This window comes from Oryctolagus cuniculus, chromosome 14 (genome assembly GCF_964237555.1).
Source record: "Oryctolagus cuniculus chromosome 14, mOryCun1.1, whole genome shotgun sequence".
Classification (NCBI taxonomy): Eukaryota; Metazoa; Chordata; class Mammalia; order Lagomorpha; family Leporidae; genus Oryctolagus; species Oryctolagus cuniculus.
The window spans coordinates 60,053,808-60,074,141 of NC_091445.1; the positions used below are offsets into that span (position 1 = coordinate 60,053,808).

Consider the following 20,334-nt stretch of genomic DNA (forward strand, 5'->3'; position numbering starts at 1 on the left):
CCAGAGCCAGGTATCAAACTCCAGTATTCCAATATAGGAATGTGGGCATCTTTGCCACGAAGCTAAACACTTAACACTCACCGCTGAGATTTATTCACTAATTAAATATTTATGGAATCGGTTCATGTCCTAGCTGCTCAACTTCCAATTCAGCTCCCTATGAATGGCTTGGGGAAAGCAGCGGAAGATATCCCAATTGTTTGGACCCCTATCACCCAGGTAGGAGACCTGGATGAAGCTCCTGGGTTCTGGTTTTAGTCTGGCCCAGAGCTGGCCATTGTAGCCATCTGGGGAATGGGGAATGAACCAGTGGATGGAAGATCTCCCTCTCTTCCTCTGCCTCTCTCTGTCTCTGTAACTCTTTCAAATAAATAAATCGTCAAGAAGCATCTACTAAGCTTCTGCCATGGGCTTGTCATTATTCTAGAAACTGGAGATTTAACAGTGAATAAAATGTACAAAATCTCTCCCAAAGCTTCCATTACAGTGTGTGTTATGTTGGCTGTTGTGAAATTACGAGGGTCAGACTTCTCTAAGAATGTTCACTACTCTTTGTAAAACAGTAGAGCTAAAAATATTTCAGTGAATCACAAAATGTTATTTAAATAGTATTAAAAGGCCCTCTTGAAAGATTCTCACAAACATAAAGGTACAAGTGGAAGTGAGCATTTGGCCTAGGGGTTAAGATGCAAGATAGGATGTCCAGGTCTCACATCAAAGTACTGCATTCAACCCTGCCTCCAGCTCCTAATGCCAGCTTCCTGCTCATGCAAACCTCAGGAAGCAGTGGTAATGAATTAAGTAACCAGGTCACCACCAACTTGTGGGGAGTAAATCAGTGAATGGGAGCTCTCTCTGCCTCTTAAATAATATTAAAGTGTTTTAAGGTACAAGTACACTTTAGGGGAAAAAGGCTTCATTTAAAAAAATTACATTTATTCATTTAAAATATATTATAGGTATAGTAGCATTTTAATATCACCAAAATATACTATTAATTAAATTGGAAGGCAGAAAAGCTGTCACAATTCATTATAAGTACATAAAAAGCTGTTAAACATTTTCATGATGATCATCTTGAGAACTCCATCATGACTGTGTAATCAGTCTTTGCTTCTTGATTAGAATAACTGGATCGCTGCATTCCTGTTCTTCCATGTTTCCATGCATACAATTTTACAGATTGTTCTATACTATAAATTCAAAATCCAAATGCATCTGAGCTATGGGCCCTAAAGTTAAAGATTAGCTGTGGGTTCATGACTTCTAATGATTTTATCTAATTTAAGCTGATTGATCTCTTCGTGGTTGAATCCGAATTCTTTAAGGATCTCTTCAGTGTGTTCTCCCGCAAAAGCATCTCTTTTAACAGAAGGGAGGGCTGGGGTGCTGGACAGCAGTGGTGCAGGGCGGGGACTCACATTCTGCCCCTCATCCATGATGAATGAGCCCCGTTCCCTGTTATGTTCGTGAGCGACAGCCTCTTCAAAGGTCAGCACTGGGGTCACGCAAGCATCTGTGCCATCAAAGATCTTACACCACTCTGCCTTTGTCTTCTTTGCAAATACATCTGCAAATTTCTTCTTCATTTCTGGCCAATCAGCCATGCTCATCTGATTAGGGAGTTCATCAGACTTCAGTCCAAGTCCTGGGGGGAAAATGCAATTTCTGAAATTACTGTGCTTTGAATAGAGTGATTAGAATCAATGGAAATGAATTTTGAGCCCACCATGCTGTTCCAAATAAGATGTTCCATAAGAACTTCTCAAGTGAGTCAAGAGAAGAAACTTAAATTCAGTTTGAAGTTGAAGCTAAAGGCTGGAGAAGGGAGAGGTGGTAGGGGAGGCAGGACTCACAACAGAGAGTCATGCTAAGGTTTTGATATGGACATTTCATCAAAGGAGTCCACTGTCAATGACCCAGTTTCCAGAGTTCAACTTCTTCCCTCTGAGTAGGTTTTGAAAAAAAAAATTTCCTCAGAATGTTATTATCTGTTATATTGAATTGAAACAACCTCATGTTTTATATAATGTGCCCAAGCCCTTAAAAACATTAAAATGTAAACAGTTTCACACATGACTATCTGAGTTTTCAAGGAAGAAGCCTAAAGACAAATGATTAAATTCAGGATTGCAGTTTCATTTAAAAATTCATTTCTTTTTATTTGGTTAAAATAAAGGAAGTGGAAAAGGCTTTGTGCTAGGAACAAAGGACTTGTAAGGTAGGCACAGACTCCTACACAAAGATGCCAGCAAGTTCTTAGCCAGCCAATCAACAGCAGGGTGTGCAGATGGATCTCTCGGGCATGAAAGGGCTTTGAAGGGCCCATCACCGCCACAGCACAGAGGAGATGAAAGCCTGCGCCTGGGGACTTGGCAGGAAGGACGGCTTCTCCAGCCCCAAGTCCCATCTGGACTTTCCTGACTGCATGAGCCTGTGCTGCAGACACACCTGAGCTCCATGCTGGCTAACTTACACCCAAAGGCCCCTTCCTGGGCCAAGTATCAACGTCCTTTTTCTTCTCTCACAGATGAGTGTGCTGTAATGTGGATGGTGAAAGGCCTTTTCCTTATGCATTCCTTTATCATCCTTTCCTCCCCTGTCAGTTAAGGATCCTTCGTAGACTTTGAAGTAAGAGAGCAGGTTAAGGCCACCATAAAGGACTGTGGATGCAGAGAGAACTACAAAATAATTAGGGTGTTAAAGAGTTTGACTCTACAGGAAAAAACTCAGGAGAAGGTGATCAGAAGTTGAGGACTGGGGCAATCAATTTGCTAGAAAGATGTCTGATCTCATTTTTAGCATTTCCAGAATGACTCACTCATTGAAGTGGAATGCAGATGTTACAATGAGCGCTACACACAAACTTATACCAAGCCATACCAAGGACGGGAGTTTATAGTTCAGCAAAGGACCAGTAAGGACCTTCAGAAAACGTTCCCACATAAAAGCAATGAGAACACCAGCAAAAACTGTCAGAATCAACTTTTCACAGCTCTGGAAAGTAAAAACTTGCACCAATTCAGGAAGTGTTTATACAGGAAAAAAGAGCTGGATCTCAGTAAAAATCAGCAAGCTTTGTGGTGTTACAACGTGTGCTAACATCGGTTCTCTCCCCAGCTCGGCAGTAGCACTGAAGGCCAACAGCCTGTCAACAAAGAAGGCTATAAGACAAGCAGGCCAACAGGAAGTGAGGGGAGCGAAACGAGTTTATAGCTCCCCAAAAGACCCTCCCCTCTGAGACAACTGTCATCACCTGGCCTGTCTGGCATGTCTTTGTTTGATCTGACTCAGAGTTTGCCTTGCCCTATCCCTGGGACACATGCAAAACTCGGTGGCAATGGTTCAGCGTCATAGCTGTCTAAGATAGGAAAACATGTTGGGCTAACAAGAAGCCAAATAAATAAAAACTTGGGGAAAAAAAAAAACCTAGAGAATAGGACGTACACAGAGGGCTTGAAAAGTCCTAACATTTTCCTGAAAATTGAGACAGTCACGCACATCCACACACAGGTACAGGGCTGCATACGTGTCCAGAGGAGATCTGAGAAGACCCTAACCTCTCACCTCTGGCAGACCTTGAAGGTCTGCGAAAGCAAAGAAGTAAAGGTACAGAGTATCTCAGAAAAGGATGGGAGATGTACTGATTCAAGACACTGAAGGACATCTCTGCCCAGTCATTAGCTGACCACTAAGTTAACTGAGCAGATTTCAGGGGCTACTCATGCAAAAGAATACAGATTTAGTTTAAGAAAGTGATTTAAAAAAAAAAAAGTAACAGCAACATGAACAAATCCAGGACTTTGGCCTGGGAAAGGGAAGGGGTGACTAGATTTTAAATAGAATTACTACACTATTTAAAAGCTCCAGTTTTAGCAAAAAATTCTGAGGCATGCAAAGAAGCAAGAGAGTATGATTCATGCCTGGAAAACAAGCAGCCCACAGAGACTGTCCCCAAGGAAGCTGATGCTGGACTCACCGGACAACTCCAAAGTGGTTATTTTGTTTATTTATTTATTTTGGTTCTATTTGAATGGCAGAGAGACAGAGATCTTCCATCCCTTGGTTCACTCCCCAGGTTGCCCTCAACAGCCAGGCTGAGGCCAGGAGCCTGGAGCCAGATTCAGGGTGGCAGGGATCCAAGCACTTCAGTCATCACTGGCTGCCTCCTGGGTTCAGTCATCACTGGCTGCCTCCCGGGGTGCACATTAGCAGGAAGCTGGGTCAGAAGCACAGAAGTCAGAACTCAAGCCAGGCTCTCAGATATGAGATGCAGTGTCCCAAGCAGCCTCTTAAGTGCTGCACCAAATGACTGCACCTGAATTGGCTATTTTAAGTATGTTCAAAGCACTAAAGGGAATCATTTCTAAAGAAAGAAAAGAGGGGCCATCGTTGTGGCATAGCAGGGTCAGCTGCCACCTGCAATGCCAGCATTCCATACGTGTGTCGGTTCAAGTCCTGGCTGCTCTACTTCTGATCTAGCTCCCTGATAACACATCTGGGAAAGCAGCAGAAGATGGCCCAAGTCCTTGGGAGCCCCTGCACCCATGTGTGAGACCCTGAAGAAGCTTCTGGCTTTGGCCTGTCCTGCCTGGGCCACTGCAGCCATTTGGAGAGTGAACCTGAGGATGGAAGATCAATCTCTCTTTCTCTCTCTCTCTCTCACTCTCACTCTCTGTCTCCCGTCTCTCCCTGGAACTCTGCTTTTCAAATAAACAAATCTTTAAAAAAAAAAAAAGAATGTAAGGAAAGTGTAACAGTGATAGATCATCAAATACAAAAAAAATCTATGAAAATAGGAATTATTTTTAAAAAAGTGAAAACATGGGGCCAGCATTGTGGCATAGCAGGGTAAGGCATCTGAGGAGTGAACCAGCAGATGGAAGATCTGTGTGTGTGTGTGTGTGTGTGTATCTCTGTGTAATTCTTCCTTTCAAATAAATAAATAACTCTTTTTAAATAAAAAAAATGAAAATTTTGGAATTGAAAAGTATGATAATAAATGATACATTTGCTATAGGGAAATATCACAATAGATACGAACTGGCAGAGAAAACAATTAATGAAAGAAGAAAGAAGTCAATTGAAATTATCTACTCCAAGAATAAGGAAAACTGAACAGAAACTTACACATCTGTGGAACACCACTGAGCATACCAACATGTGCATTAAGGGAGTCTCAGGAGGAAAGAGGGACAAAAAGAATCATTAAACAAACAAGGCAAAAAAAAATTCCCAAACTTAATGAAAAACCTTAATCTACACATCCAAAAAAACCCAATAACCTCAAGGATCCACACCAAGAGTTATCATGCTGTAGATGTACTACCTTTTTAGATTCCTCAGTTCTTTGCTATTTTTACTGTTAACTGTTTCATAAATTTCCTACAACTCATCTGTGTGGTTGAAATAAAATTATAGTATATACATCTAAAAAAACAGAATAAGGGGCCAGCGCTGTGGCGCAGTGGGTTAATGCCCTGGCCTGAAGTGCCAGCATCCCATAGGGGTGCCAGTTCAAGACCTGGCTGCTCCACTTCCGGTCAGGCTCTCTGCTATGGCCTGGGAAAGCAGTAGAAGATGGCCCAAATCTTTGGGCCCCTGCTCCCATGTGGGAGACCTGGAAGAGGCTCCCGGCTCTTGGCTTTGGATTGTTGCAGCTCCAACCGTTGCGGCCAATTGGGGAGTGAACCATCAGATGGAGGACCTCTCTCTCCCTTTCTCTCTCTCTCCTCTCTCTCTCTGTGTAACTCCGGCTTTCAAATGAATAAATAAATCTTTAAAAAAATAAAATTAAAAAATTAAAAAACAGAATACATGAGTATGGTAAGGCTGCAGGGTACAAGACCAATAATATAATAACCGACTGAATTTCAATAAACTAGCAATAAGTAACTGAAGATGTTTCCACTGACAATAACACTAAAAAAGAGCAATATTTTCACAACAAATTTAACCAAAAATAGTGCAGGACTTGTACATTAAAAACTCAAAGCATCATCAAAAGAAATTAAAGAGACCTAAATAAAAGCAAAGTATCTCCTGTTCCAAGATTAGAAGGCATAAAAGACGGCCATACTCCCCAGGCTGATGCAGATTCAATATAACCCCTATCAAAATGGCAGCTTGCAGAAATTGGGATGTTGATTCTAAAATTCACGTGGAAATGCAAAGGATTCTGAATAACCAAAACAACACTGAAAGAGAACAAAGTTGGAGGACTTATGCTTCCCAATTTCAAATCTATTAGAGCTATAGTTAGCTCTGAAGCCCATCACGGGGTTAGAAAGTGGATATATAATAAAAGACATCATGACTCTCAGAAGGATCCACAATAGAATAAGAACACCCATCGCAAGAGGAAAGTGGGGAGGAGGGGAGGTATGTGAAGACTACCTTTAATCAGCAGCTGGTAGAACTGGGGTTCTATTGCTCCAACAGCCATGAACTCCCCATCCGCTGTTCTGTAGGTTGTGTAGAAAGGAGCTCCACCATCTAACAGGTTCTGTCCTCGAGGTTGCTCCCACAGTCCTGATTTCTGAGTTTTCCAAACAAAGGAACTTAGATATGCTGTTCCTTCTACCTTTAAAGAAGAACACAATGCAAATTCAGAAACTTCAAGTGTACAAGCATGATTTATTGTTATTTAAGTAGTTTTAAAAGTCAGGCTGGCGCCATGGCTCACTTGGTTAATCCTCCACCTCTGGTGCCGGCATCCCTATGGGTGCAGGTTCTAGTCCTGGTTGCTCCTCTTCCAGTCCAGCTCTCTGCTGTGGCCTGGGAGGGCAGCGGAGGTTGGCCCAAGTGCTTGGGCCCCTGCACTTGCATGGGGAGACCAGGAAGAGGCACCTAGCTCCTGGCTTTGGATCGGCGCAGCGCCAGCCATGGTGGCCATTAGGGAAGTGAACCAACGGAAGGAAGACCTTTCTCTCTGTCTATAACTCTGTCAAATAAAAAAAAAATCTATGTGGTGGGGCCAGCACTGTGGCGTAGCAGGTAAAACTGCGGCCTGTTGTGCCAGCATCCCATATGGGTGCTGGTTCAAGTCCTGGCTGCTCCACTTCCGATCCAGCTCTCTGCTATAGCCTGGGAAAGCAAAAGAAGATGTCCTTGGGCCCCTGTGCCCACAAGGGAGACCCAGAAGAAGCTCCTGGTTCCTGTCTTCGGATTGGCGCAGGTCTGGCCATTGCAGCCAATTGGGGAGTGAACCAGCGGATGGAAGACCTCCCCCCACCCCTCTGCCTCTCCTTCTCTCTCTGTGTAACTCTGACTTTAAAATAAATAAATAAATCTTTAAAAAACTCTTTGTGACAATCCTTAAGTATACAAAGATTATATCTAATAATGCTACTTTTTTGTTATTTCTAGAAATTGAGTTAGAGAAGGCTTATGGGAGAATAACAACTGGCTGCACTATTCAGTTCAGAAAATAATAAGAGTTATTAGAAGGAACTACTTTTGTGCTCCTTTTCAAATAAGATTGGCAAAATGTAATTGCTGAAGCTAACTGAGTGGATTTATATCATAATATAATTCTATTTCATGTATGTTAGGTGACTTTGTAGCTATGCAAACCAGTAAAGGTGGCTAAGACATTACTAGGCAGTAGACAGTATAATCTGACAGGCCATCACCTTATATGCAGAATACCATTGACCAAAAGGTCACTATGCAGCACATGACCACAGAAGTAGAATTTGAACAAATGACCTACTTGATGCTTTTGTGAGACAGGGTTATACAGACAACATACACAACGGTATACACACACACACATATATACACATATTTGAGCACATAAATATGTACATTGTTTTACACATCTTTGTGTTTATGTTTTGTTATTTAAGTACACACATGTTTAGATGTGTCCTGTTCCAAATTTGGACACAACCAGAGACTCTACTCATTACAAGTTTCTCCCTCCAATTGTGCACAAGTTTTAGCTTGCAACTGAAACACTTCACAAAAACTGCAGCTGATGAATGGTTTTGCCTCCTTTTAACCTGGGTTTTCTCTTATAAACCTCAACAAATGAGTACCAACTATAAGCAAGTGCCTACTTGCCTACTTCCCGCTCAGACCTTGCCTCTGTCAGAGCCTATTAGTCAATGGGGCAATAACAAGTGAACTCAAAGCAAGTTGAGTTGTCATTCAGTACTAAAGAGGGTCTTAATGGAGTTGTGAATACTGTTTATCTGACTTTCGTATTCAGGCCAAGGAATGTGAGTAGATAGTGAGCCACCCTTGAAGCACATCTATTCTGCTTCATCATAAGTGAAATGCAAGCTGGAATTCTTTTTAAAATTTATTTGACAGAGTTAGAGAGAGAGAGAGAAAGGTATTCTTCAATTGGTTTACCCCCTAAATGACTGCTACGGCTGGAGCTATGCCGATCTGAAGCCAGGAGCCAGGTGCCTCCTCCTGGTCTCCCATGCAGGTGCAGGGGCCCAAGCACTTGGGCCATCCTCTACTGCCCTCCCGGGCCACAGCAGAGAGCTGGCCTGGAAGAGGATAATCGGGACTAGAACCCGGTGCCCATATGGGATGCCAGTACCGCAGGCGGAGGATTAGGCAAGTGAGCCACAGTGCTGGCCCTACAAACCGGAATTTTAAGCAAGCTACTTAAAAATGTAAAGGCCATACATTTCCAACTAATCTCTGGGATTCAGTATTTTCCTAACACTGGGTCTGAAACAAAATGTAGAGATCAATTGAATATTCAAAGTGATAAGAATTTATCACTCCGGCCAGAGCTGTGGCGTAGCGGGTAAAAGCTGCCACCTCCAGTGCTGCCATCCTATGTGGGCACCAGTTTGAGTCTCGGCTGCTCCACTTCCAATCCAGCTCTCTGCTATGGCCTGGGAAAGCAGAAGATGGCCCAAGTCCTTGGGCCCCTGAACCTGCATGGGAGACCTGGAAGAAGCTCCTGGCTTCAGATCGGTGCAGCTCTGGCCATTGCAGACATGTGGGGAGTGAACCAGCGGATAGAAGACTTTTCTCTCTCTCTCTCTCTCTCTCTATCTTTCTCTGCCCCTGCCTCTCCATAACTCTGCCTTTCAAATAAATAAATTTTTAAAAAAAGAAAGAATGTCGCCTGCGCCACAGCTCACTAGGCTAACCCTCCGCCTGCAGTGCCAGCATCCCGGGTTCTAGTCCCAGTTGGGGCGATGGATTCTGTCCTGGTTGCTCCTCTTCCAGTCCAGCTCTCTGCTGTATCCCGGGAAGGCAGTGGAGGATGGCCCAAGTGGTTGGGCCCTGCACCTGCACAGGAGACCAGGAGGAAGCACTGGCTCCTGGCTTCAGATCAGTGCAGCGCGCTGGCCGTAGCAGCCATTTGGGGGGTGAACCAACAGAAGGAAGACCCACTGGGCTGACAGCACAACCTGTGATACTGAATATGTAAAAACAAAATTGACTTATAATAAAAACACATTTTAAATCTCCTTTATATACTGCATGTCCTAATGAGATTGTTGAAAACATTTGCACTGGAAGCTCTGGGTTCAGTTCAGTCCAGTATCATGGGAGAATACAGGCCCTGAGAGACAGAGTAACAGTCCTCATCTCCATTCCAGGCCTGGACACGGCTACTTGGACATCTGGTTTCTCTTACCCCCTCAGCCGAATGCCATGCAGCTGCCACAGATGAGAGCCCCTTGATACAAGCAAACTGCAGCTTCAGTTTCCCCCCAACTTTCTTACTGTAGTCATCCTGCATCCTTGGCCTGCATGCCACGTCACAGTGCCCCCAGGCCAGAAGTGCTCATCTAGATTGGAGCTACATACAGCTACCTACAGCAAAACAGACTTCCATCCACAGTTCTCTAAATTCCACAGTGTCCAAGAAAACAGCACTATGAAAAGGCAGATCTCAGGGCAAGTCTGGGTCTAGGACATTGCTGATGAAGTCACATGAAAGCTACTAGGCCCTAAGAAGCCATGAGTCTTCTCCTATCAGCTTCCACACCTGTCTGTCACAAAGGTTGCCAGCAACGAAGAAGTAATGAATATGATGATTTAATTAACTTTTGGCCTTCAGTAGTTAGCCAACACTCACCATCTTTTAATAAACACAAACCCAGCAAAAAACATACATGTTCATTCTGCTTACATACAGTCCAGTGAAAGCAGTCATCATCTTTCATTTATATTTGACTCTAAACAAGCAATTTCATGCACTTAGTAAATTACTCAAATTACGACCAGATAAGCATTTGGCCTTAAATTCTCCTTAAAACTCCAGGGCCCCATGTTTGCTCTGTTTCTTCTTTTTGGGCCACACGGACCATGTAAAGGGCAGCAGAGGCAAGTGACTGAAAGCCTGGGCTTTTGGCTCAAATCGCCTGGGGAAGGGGGTGCTTCTAACCTTACCAGCTGCCAGCTACAGAAGAAGGCAGTCTGGGCTGGCACTGTGGTGTAGTGGGCTAATCCTCTGCCTGCGGTGCCCTAATCCTACATGGGCACCAGTTCGAGTCCCAGCTGCTCCTCTTCTGATCCAGTGCTCTGCTATGACCTGGGAAAGAAGATGGCCCAAGTGCTTGGGCCCCTGCACCCACGTGGGAGACCCAGAAGAAGCTCCTGACTCCTGTCTTCGATCAGCCCACCTCCAGTTGTTATGGTCATCTGGGGAGTGAACCAGCAGATGGAAGGCACTTCTCTCTGTTTCTCCCTCTTTCTGTAACTCTGCCTCTTGGATAAATAAATAAAATCTTTTAAAAAAGGTGGGGGGGCAGTTTGCCTCCCCTAGCCTTAAAGTCTTCCATGCCCAATGAGAGTGAGCTTATCTCCCGCAGGAAGTCATGGATCAAAGGAGGGAATCCAGATGAAAGGCACTGAGCCTCACACATGGTGGACAGCTAAGGGTGAAACTGATGTGTCTAACTGGTTAGGTAGCCAGTTAGATCTGTATGAGCTGGAAGTCACTGCACACCCCATATGTATTGCTGTCTTCCTACTTGTTAATGAAAATGCCCCCTTTTCATCCAGGACCTAAGGAGATGTCATGAAAACATGGAGATTAAGCTCCAAGTGGAGCTTGTGGAGGTATCAAAAAATTCTCAGGAGGCTTCCTGCCTGTTAGAGGCCCAACCCCAATCCCCTACCTCATAAAAGAGACCACCATTGGAGGGGGTGTGCTCTCTCTCTTTCGCCAGGGACCACAACTGGAGGTGCTTCACAGTGCCTCTCCCCTCCCCCACACCTCCTCCCTCTGGCCCATGATGAGAGGAATGTCTCTGGGTATGTGTGTGTTCACTTTCTCACCTTTTAAATCAATTCTGCTGTTACTTTGTGTAGCTTATATGTCTGCACTTAGAATGCTTGCCTTTGTGTGAGACAAGAACCTGGAAAAATATTTAAAACTCCATGTGCCCACCCATGCCCATCAAAACTAGTGTTGCTGCTATTTCATGCTGTGACTGTGCCAGGACTGACCAAGAAGCCAGAAATTAGAGAAATCACATGCTGCCCCTTCGGAAAGACACATCAGGGAGGGCACAAAGGACAATGTGAGATGCGCCCTGAAGACAATGCCGTGAGGCACACAGTACAGGGCTGGTCTGGTTCTCCTGAAAGAGCAAGAGGAAGCAGCAGGCCAAGGCTTCCGAGATGTGGAGATTCTGGTGGGGAAGGGAGTTTGCAGAGGTCACCAATGACCCAATGCAATTTACACAATTTGGTCCTCATCATCCGGCCCTCTGACAACTCCTCTGGCTCCTTGGTTTCGATGACAATACTCCTTTGGTTCTCTCCCTAGCTCTCCTGAGCCCTTGCTTCTCTTCTTTCACTCTTTTAACACTGGTGTTCTGTCCCCTGCCCTGGTGGACCACAGAGTTCCACCCTGCTATCAAATTACTTCCAAATGACACCGAAATTGGTTTCTAGTCCCTTACCTCAACCATTCAATGAGACCATTTGAAAGGCACTTCAAGATGAATTCATTTTCCTATAGTAAAAGATTCTCAGAGACCAGCACTGTGGCACAGCAGATAAAGCTGCTGCCTGCAATGCCAGCATCCCATATGGGCACTGGCTCAAGTCTGGCTGCTCTTTGCAATCCAGCTCCCTACTAATGAGCCTGGAAAAGCAGCAGAAGATGGTCCAAGTGGTTAGGGCCTTGCCACCCACTTGGGAGACCTGGAGGAAGCTCCTGGCTTTAGTCTGGCCCAGGTCCACCCATTCAGGGAGTGAACCAGCAGATGGAAGGTCTCTTCTGGGGCTGGCACGGTGGTGCAGCAGGTTAAAGCCCTGCCTGAGGCGCCGGCATCCTATATGGACACCTGTTCTAGTCCCGGGTGCTCCTCTTCTCATCCATCTGCTGTGGCCTGGGATAGCAGTAGAAGATGGCCCAAGTGCTTGGGCCCCTGCACCCATGTGGGAGATGTGGAAAAAGCTCCTGGCTCCTGGCTTTGGATTGGTGCAGCTCCGGCCATTGTGGCCATCTGAGGAGTGAACCAGAGGATGTTAGACCTCTCTCTCTCTGGCTCTACCAGAAAGTATCTGTCTTTCAAATAAATAAAATAAATCTTAAAAATAAAAATATCTCTTTTTCTATGTTTCTCTGTCTTCCTGTAACTCTGCCTTTAAAATAAAATAAAATAAAAACTCATACAGAGAGCCTGTGGCATGCCTGGCACTTCTTGCACACACAGCAAAGGACAAACTCATTTCATACTCTAACAATGCTATACGGTAAATGCCATTATTATCTTCACCTTCAAAAAAACAAAAACTGAGACATAGAGAGATCAGAGTTAGCAAATGGCAGAGCTGGGCCACGAGAAGTCAGCTGCCAGAGTCTGCGCTTTTGACCTCTGCCCTGCACCGCCTTGGCCAGGGACAACACCTGGCAGGTCATCGTAGCCAGGAATCAGAGAGCCTTCCTCAATCTCTTTCTCTTCTCTCTTGGCCAATCCACCACCAAATCCCAGTAATTTTCCATCTCAAATATGTTTTAATTCCAGATCTACCCTAACAATATTGCTTCCTTATTTGCCCTTATCGCTCAGCACTAACCCCAAAACTGGTTATCTCTCTGTCTCCATTCTTGTTTCCCTCAAATCTATCCTGCATCTGGACTCCAAAGATCTCTGAAAATGCAAACATGCTGCGACACCAGACTGGGCTTTTAGCAACTCACTGTGAGACCTTGAAGCAATCTCTACACTAACAATGGAGTTCCCCCCTTTAACTGTAATTGGCTTTCTGAATCAACTGTGGTCTGAAAATACTAAATGGAACATTCCAGAAATACACAATTCATAAATTTTAAATAACTTTCATTATTGCACATTATGATAATCATTATTTGTTAAAATTAGTTATGGCTGATAATCTTGTGCCTAATTTATTCAATAAGCTTTATCATGGATATGTATGTATAAGACTAGCATCTGCAGTATACGGTTTGCTACTATATGTGATTTCATGCCTTTACTAGCGGCCTTGGGACACACCCCTCACAAGTGAGGGAACTTCAGGACTTCAAATGAAGTTGCTGTTTTGAAGATTAGAAGAAATGACACAAGAAAGTGTCCAGAACAGGAAGAAACAAGCCTTCCAGGCACAACAGTGACAATCAGAAGCACTCACATGATGATACCAGAGAAGCCCCAGCAAAGCACAGCATGGGGTCCACTCTACTTTAGCATCCTCAATAACCTTCTCAGTGTACTCAGGGAGACTTCCTGAACTCAGTCACGAGGGATGACTGCTCTGAGCACAGGAGATAACTTAGGGGGCCAGCGCTATGGCATAGAAAGTTAAGCCTCCGCCTGAGGCACAGGCATCCCAGATGGGCCTTGCTTCAAGTACCAACTGCTCCACTCCCAATCCAGCTCCCTGTTGATGCACCTGGGAAAATCAGAAGATGGCCCAAGTACTGGGGACTTTGTACCCACATGGGAGACCTGGATGAAGCTGCTGGCTTTGGCCTGGCCCAGCCCTGCCCACTGCGGCCATTTTGGGGGAGTGAACCAGCAGATGGAAGACCTCTCTCTCTCTCCTTCTCTCTCTGTATCTCTACCTTCCAAATAAATAAATAAATCTTAAGAGAGAGGGAGATAACTTAGGAAAAAGTGGTTAAATACAACACAGGAATAAGATGATCCATGAAAAGTTTACAGAACTGACTCCATGCATGATTAAAATAAAACATCCTGACGTGTATAAAGGATATGAGACATCTTAAAAGAAAAGGATATCCCTGGTAACCTGCATTCCAACTTCAAACCTTTATTTATCTCTTGCACAGAAAAGGATCTGAGGCAGTACAAGTCGCACTTTGGAACAAGTGGCAAGCTTATCACAGCCTCCAGTTAATACTTACCATGTTTGCATCAATGATTTGACCTTTGCCAGAGCGTGTGCGTTCAAAAAGGGCCATCACGATGCCCAGTGCACACAGGAGGCCACCGCCGCCAAAGTCAGCCAGAAGATTCAGAGGGGCATATGGGTTCTTATCGCTGTTGCCAAGTTTGGACAGAATACCTGCACCATGAGAAACAATATCTCTTTTAAGTAAATACCTGAGTATCTTAGAGGGACAACTCATCTCTCAAGCTGCTGAACTAAGTGAAAATTAGTACACAGCACTATTCCAAATCCGACCTCTTAGGCATACTAACAGGCTTCTGGTTTTGATTTTTTTTTTTTATCTTTAAAACTGTACTCCAACTGACATGTGCAGAACTTTAATACTAAGCTTTTACTAAGCTGAGTTCTTGGGTGGGGAATGTTATCAATTTAGTCTATTGCTTTAAAACAATGTGAGGGGACAGGCAGCTGGCATGGCAGTTAAGATACTTCTTGGAATGCCTGTATTCCATATCAGAGCCTAGGTTCAAGTCCTAGCTCAGCTTCCAACTCCAGCTTTCTGATAACATACACCCTGGGAGGCAGTGGGTGATGGCTCAAGTAGCTGGGTCCCTGCCACCACGTGGGAGATCTAGATGGAGTTCCTGGCTCCTGGCTTCCACTTGGCCAAGCCCTGCCTGTTGCAGGCATTTGAGGAGTGAACCAGTGAGTGGAAGCTCTCTCTCTGTCTCTGCATGTGTGTATGTGTGTGTCTGTGTGTCTATACCTTCCAAACAGATTTTTTTTTTTTTTTTTTGACAGGCAGAGTGGACAGTGAGAGAGAGAGACAGAGAGAAAGGTCTTCCTTTTGCTGTTGGTTCACCCTCCAATGGCCACCATGGCTGGCGCACTGCGGCCGGCGCACCGCGCTGATCCGATGGCAGGAGCCAGGTACTTCTCCTGGTCTCCCATGGGGTGCAGGGCCCAAGGACTTGGGCCATCCTCCACTGCACTCCCTGGCCACAGCAGAGAGCTGGCCTGGAAGAGGGGCAACCGGGACAGAATCCGGCGCCCCGACCGGGACTAGAACCCGGTGTGCCGGCACCGCTAGGCGGAGGATTAGCCTAGTGAGCCGCGGCGCCGGCCTCCAAACAGATTTTTTTTTTTTTTTTTTTTTTTTTTTTTTTTTTTTTGACAGGCAGAGTGGACAGTGAGAGAGAGAGAGACAGAGAGAAAGGTCTTCCTTTGCCGTTGGTTCACCCTCCAATGGCTGCCGCGGCCGGCGCGCTGCGGCCGGCGCACCACGCTGATCCGATGGCAGGAACCAGGAGCCAGGTGCTTTTCCTGGTCTCCCATGGGGTGCAGGGCCCAAGCACCTGGGCCATCCTCCACTGCACTCCCTGGCCACAGCAGAGGGCTGGCTTGGAAGAGGGGCAACCGGGACAGAATCCGGCGCCCCGACCGGGACTAGAACCCGGTGTGCCGGCGCCGCTAGGCGGAGGATTAGCCTAGTGAGCCGCGGCGCCGGCCTTCCAAACAGATTTTTAAAACATTGTGGCCAGTGCTGTGGCATAGCGGGTAAAGCCGTCGCCTGCAGTGACAGCATCCTATACGAGCGCTGGTTCAAATCCTGGCTGCTCCACTTCCGATCCCGCTCTCTGCTATGGCCTGGGATAGCAGTGGAAGATGGCCCAAGTCCTTGGGCCTCTGCACCCATGTGGGAGACCTGGAAAAAGCTCCTGGCTCCTGGCTTCAGATTGGTGCAGCTCTGGCCGTTGCAGCCAATTGGGGAGTGAACCAGTGGATAAAAGACCTTTCTCTTTCTCTCTCCCTCTCTGTGCTTCTCCTTCTCTCTCTGCATAACTCTTTCAAATAAATAAATAAATCTGAAAAAATTAAAAATAAATACAACCCTACCCATGTTTTAGTCAGTAACCCAAAATTCCCAGAATTCTAGAATCAGGCCCTTTTTTTTTTTTTTTAATTTTTTGACAGGCAGAGTGGACAGTGATTAAGAGAGACAGAGAGAAAGGTCTTCCTTTGCCGTTGGTTCACCCTCCAATGGCCGCCGCGGCCGGCACACTGCGCTGATCCAATGGCAGGAGCCAGGTACTTATCCTAGTCTCCCATGGGGTGCAGGGCCCAAGGACTTGGGCCATCCTCCACTGCACTCCCTGGCCACAGCAGAGAGCTGGCCTGGAAGACGGGCAACTGGGACAGAATCCGGTGCCCCGACCGGGACTAGAACCCAGTGTGCCGGTGCCACAAAGCGGAGGATTAGCCTAGTGAGCCACGGCGCTGGCCAGAATCAGGCCCTTCTAATGCAAGTTCTCACAGGCAAAAGTTCTAATGAAGTGCTAATAGGACCCAAAAACCACGGGCTTTTTCTAGTGTTCACAGAAGTCTGAAATGAGGATTCAAGCCATTAGTTTTGTGGGGGTGGGGAGAGGGGTGCCAGAATCAAACTATACCAACATTCTGAAACTACAGAGCAACCTCTCCAGCACTCCCCAGTCTCTTGTTTGCTGGCAGGGGTTCATCTGAGAACTGACACCACAAATGTGGTAAGAAAACATGACTAGTGAGACTGTAGCATCCCTCCACTGTGCTGGTCAGAGAATGACTGTTCCAAAACCGACACCAGCTCATCTTCGACAGCCATGTTCTCCTTATTGACTCTGACAACCAGTTAAATCTTCACATGTAACGTTGCTTCACTGGAAGTACAGATCCTGACAGAAACCAAAACAAGGTGTAGAGAAATCTGCAACATACCTGACAAAGCCAAATAGTTGATATCGTGGCCAGCTACCCTGGAGAACCGTCCCGACTGGCCAAAGCCACTCAGCCTGGCGTAGATCAGCCTGGGATTCTCTTGCTGCAGAATCTCGGGGCCCAGGTTCAGTTTCTCCATGACACCTTCAGAGGGAAGGAAGGATTTCAGACAGCAGGAATTGAGCCTACAGAAAATCCCTTCTCTGAGGCAAACGCAAAACAGCACCTTGCAAGTGACACCAACCACCACCTTGGCTGTGGACTTACTTCAGAGCATGTTTCCTCTAGTTAAGGACCCACAGAGTGAAGCCCCCATCTCTGGGATGTGCGGCTTCTGCCCCAGGATGTGGCTCCTTCTGTGACTTCTCTACTTCCTTCTAGGCACATCCAAGTCTACTCACTCCCCAGAGCAGACACCTTGCCCATTTCTCCCTCTCCATTCTCACATCAGTCCCTACCACCTTCAAACTTATGTCGTATTTATAGGCAGGTAGTTCAAAAAGCCCATGGAAAATGAAATTAAAAGTATTCCTATCTGGATGCAAACAAAAATTGTTTTGGTAAAAAAAAAGTTTTCATAATATATGGAAAATGTGCATTATGAAAAAGTATGCATGATTTCTAAAATTTATTTGCTATCAACTCAGGAGCTCCTCCCGTGGCAAGATTCACTCATGATGTGTTTCCACAAGCCCCTGAAGTGCCCAGCTACCATATCATCTTCACGGAAAAGGTAAAGATCCATAAAAAAAAAAAAAAAAAGTTCATTATAATGGCACCAGAGAGCTCTCAATCTATGAACAAATATATTTATTGCACAAAACCCAGGTACCTGGCACCTGATGTCCCTTGGAATTAAATATAATCAATATTCCATAATAAACTTGGTCTTCCCAAAGCTACGAGAATTCTACAAAGAACTCAAGACCCCAGCCAAAATCTCTCCCCTGGAGGCTCTGTCAGAATTCACACCTCCAGCTTCCCCTTAATTTTATGACTTTATACAAGTTGAGCCTCCCTTATCTTCCATCAAGGTAGGATTTATGATCTAATTAGGTCCTCAACTAGCTGCGAGGGTGGAATGAGTTACACTTAAATACACCTCTCCAGACATTCGATTCCCTCACCAAGTACTTGCTGCCTTCCAGCTATCTACGTTGGCGGTGTTTTGAACCTGTACTTGAACACAATTTCTCTGGCGGCCGGGAATACATCAGAGTGATGGTAGGCTCAAACTCCAGTTTTTAAAAGGATGCCAACTTAGGGTCAAGGTGACTGCACCTGGTATGGAGAGTCCCTGGACCGATGATCATTGAGAGCAGGTGGGTCGATGGAAGATTCGCGTCAAAGGAAATACAGATACCTGTGTCAGGTACCTGGGGAGACACGGGTCCCACCCGCGGAGGTAAGCAGTAGAGGAGGAGGAGACGCCACTGAGATTTGTGGGAACAGCAGAGGGACAAGTGCATGCCAGCTGAGGCTCCAACAGATAGGACGCAGGTACAAGGTTTGGGCATCATGTGTCTTTAAAAGGTGGAAACACTGGAAATGACCCAAGTGGCTCCAGGGAGCAGAGTGCAGAGTAAATAACACGAACTGAAGCTGGAATTTGGCGCGCTGACCCAGTCCGAGGTTGGTGTGGGGTACACCACCCCAAACGGCATCTGACGGGCTAGATATCCACATGCAGTTTCCCAGGGAGGGAATCTCCGGCTTTCATTAGATTCTCACAGGGCTCAGAAACGTCCGATAAAAGGCGGGTGGGGGGACGGGGAGATGGGAGGACGGGGAGGGGGGCTGGTCAGGAGTAAGAAAAGAGGTCAAGAAAGGGGGTTACAGCAAGTTATCAGAAGCCCAGGGCTGGACGCTGTGTCTCAGGGGCAAAGGACGAACACCAAGCGCCACAGAAAGCCCTAGGCAGGCTGCGGCGGTCAAGGGTCCGGGCGGCAACGGGGCACGGGCGCAGCCTCCACCCCGCGGCCAGCAGCCCCGGGCCCGGGCTCACCGCAGCGGAAAGGCTCCAGCAGCACGTCCGCCCGCGCGCACAGGCGCCGCAGCACGGACACCCCCTGCGGCCGCTGCAGGTCCAGCACCAGCGAGCGCTTGCCCCGGGACAAGCGGCTCACGTCGCCGGAGGAGCCGGGCCGGTCCACGCGCACTACCTGCGCGCCGAAGTCCGCCAGAATCATCCCGCAGAACGGAGCCGGCGCCAGGCCGGCCAGCTCCAGCACGCAGATGCCCCGCAGCGCCATGGCGCCTGCCAGGCTGAGCAGTCAGCCCGGCTATAAGAGGGCCCAACCCGGAGCCCGGCCCCCGGCCGGCGCGCCCGCTCCTCGTCGTGCGCCTGCGCGCGGCCGCCGAGTCTGCGCACTTGGCGCGCTCCCCTGCCCGGCCTCGCGGGGTCGCTGGCGTCGGCCGACCTGGGTTGTTTTCATTTTCGGCTCGCCCTAAATTTCACTTGCTGAGCCTGAGCGTGCACGCGTGGACCCGACCTCCCGGGAAGCTTTCACACTCACTGTGGTGATCCCCAACCCGTGTGCCGTGAACCCCTAGGCCCTATACACACTTGGAGCAACCAGCTTGACACATGCTACAGAAAGGGTATCCGTTTATTAAAACCAGCTTCCTATGACTTTGCTTTTGGTTGGTTTTCAATTTGCTCGCTGGCCAAAGACATTGATGGCCATTTTTTTTATCTACATCAATTTATTGATTAAAAAAATTATTCCAGGGCTCATATGACTTCTTGTGAGGGTTACCACCCATTAATGGCAAGCACCTTGTCTTTGCCTGCATCTTAAAAGGCATCGTTCCTTCCTCAAGAAGAAAATTCCTTATCCTTTCATCTTTTTATTTTTGAGAAACTTAAAATAGATAAAGTTAGAAAGACTGTTACACCAGACATTCACATCGACACACTAGTATTTCATCATATTTGCTCCCAGTCTATTTTTCTAAATAAAAAAAATCAGAGACCTTACCAGCCATGCATGTTTTCTGTTAATATACAGGTCATCACAACGTGGCAAAAAAAAAAAAAAAAAAAAAAAATGACCTAAATGAAAAATCTCTGTGAGGGAGATCCCAGCAGAAAGAACGGGCCATCACAGGAGGAGGTACCTTTCTCTGAAGAGAGGAGAGAATTTCCACTTTGACTATGGCCTTGTCTAAATAAGATCGGAGTTGGCGAACTCAAGAGGCTTCCATAGCCTTGGCAACTCATGACTAGAGCCTCGGATGATTACTGACATCATAAACAAGAGT

General features: G+C 46.4%; 1 protein-coding gene across 2 annotated transcripts; it reads right to left on the reverse strand.

Annotated features, from left to right (window-relative positions):
- Positions 1–915: 915 nt before the first annotated feature.
- On the reverse strand, positions 916–19,421 carry AMACR (alpha-methylacyl-CoA racemase). Of its 2 annotated transcripts, none has more exons than XM_002714121.5 (5): positions 19,076–19,421; positions 17,071–17,214; positions 14,330–14,490; positions 6,397–6,583; positions 916–1,648 (listed from the first exon to the last, which is right to left on the reverse strand). In XM_002714121.5, exons 1-5 carry the CDS (start codon positions 19,320–19,322, stop codon positions 1,239–1,241), a joined length of 1,149 nt encoding a protein of 382 aa, XP_002714167.1. In that variant the 5' UTR covers positions 19,323–19,421; the 3' UTR covers positions 916–1,238. The 2 variants fall into 2 exon arrangements, with proteins under 2 accessions (XP_002714167.1, XP_069913000.1); XM_070056899.1 differs by having other exon boundaries at positions 6,397–6,579; positions 14,326–14,490.
- Between the last annotated feature and the right edge of the window lie 913 nt (positions 19,422–20,334).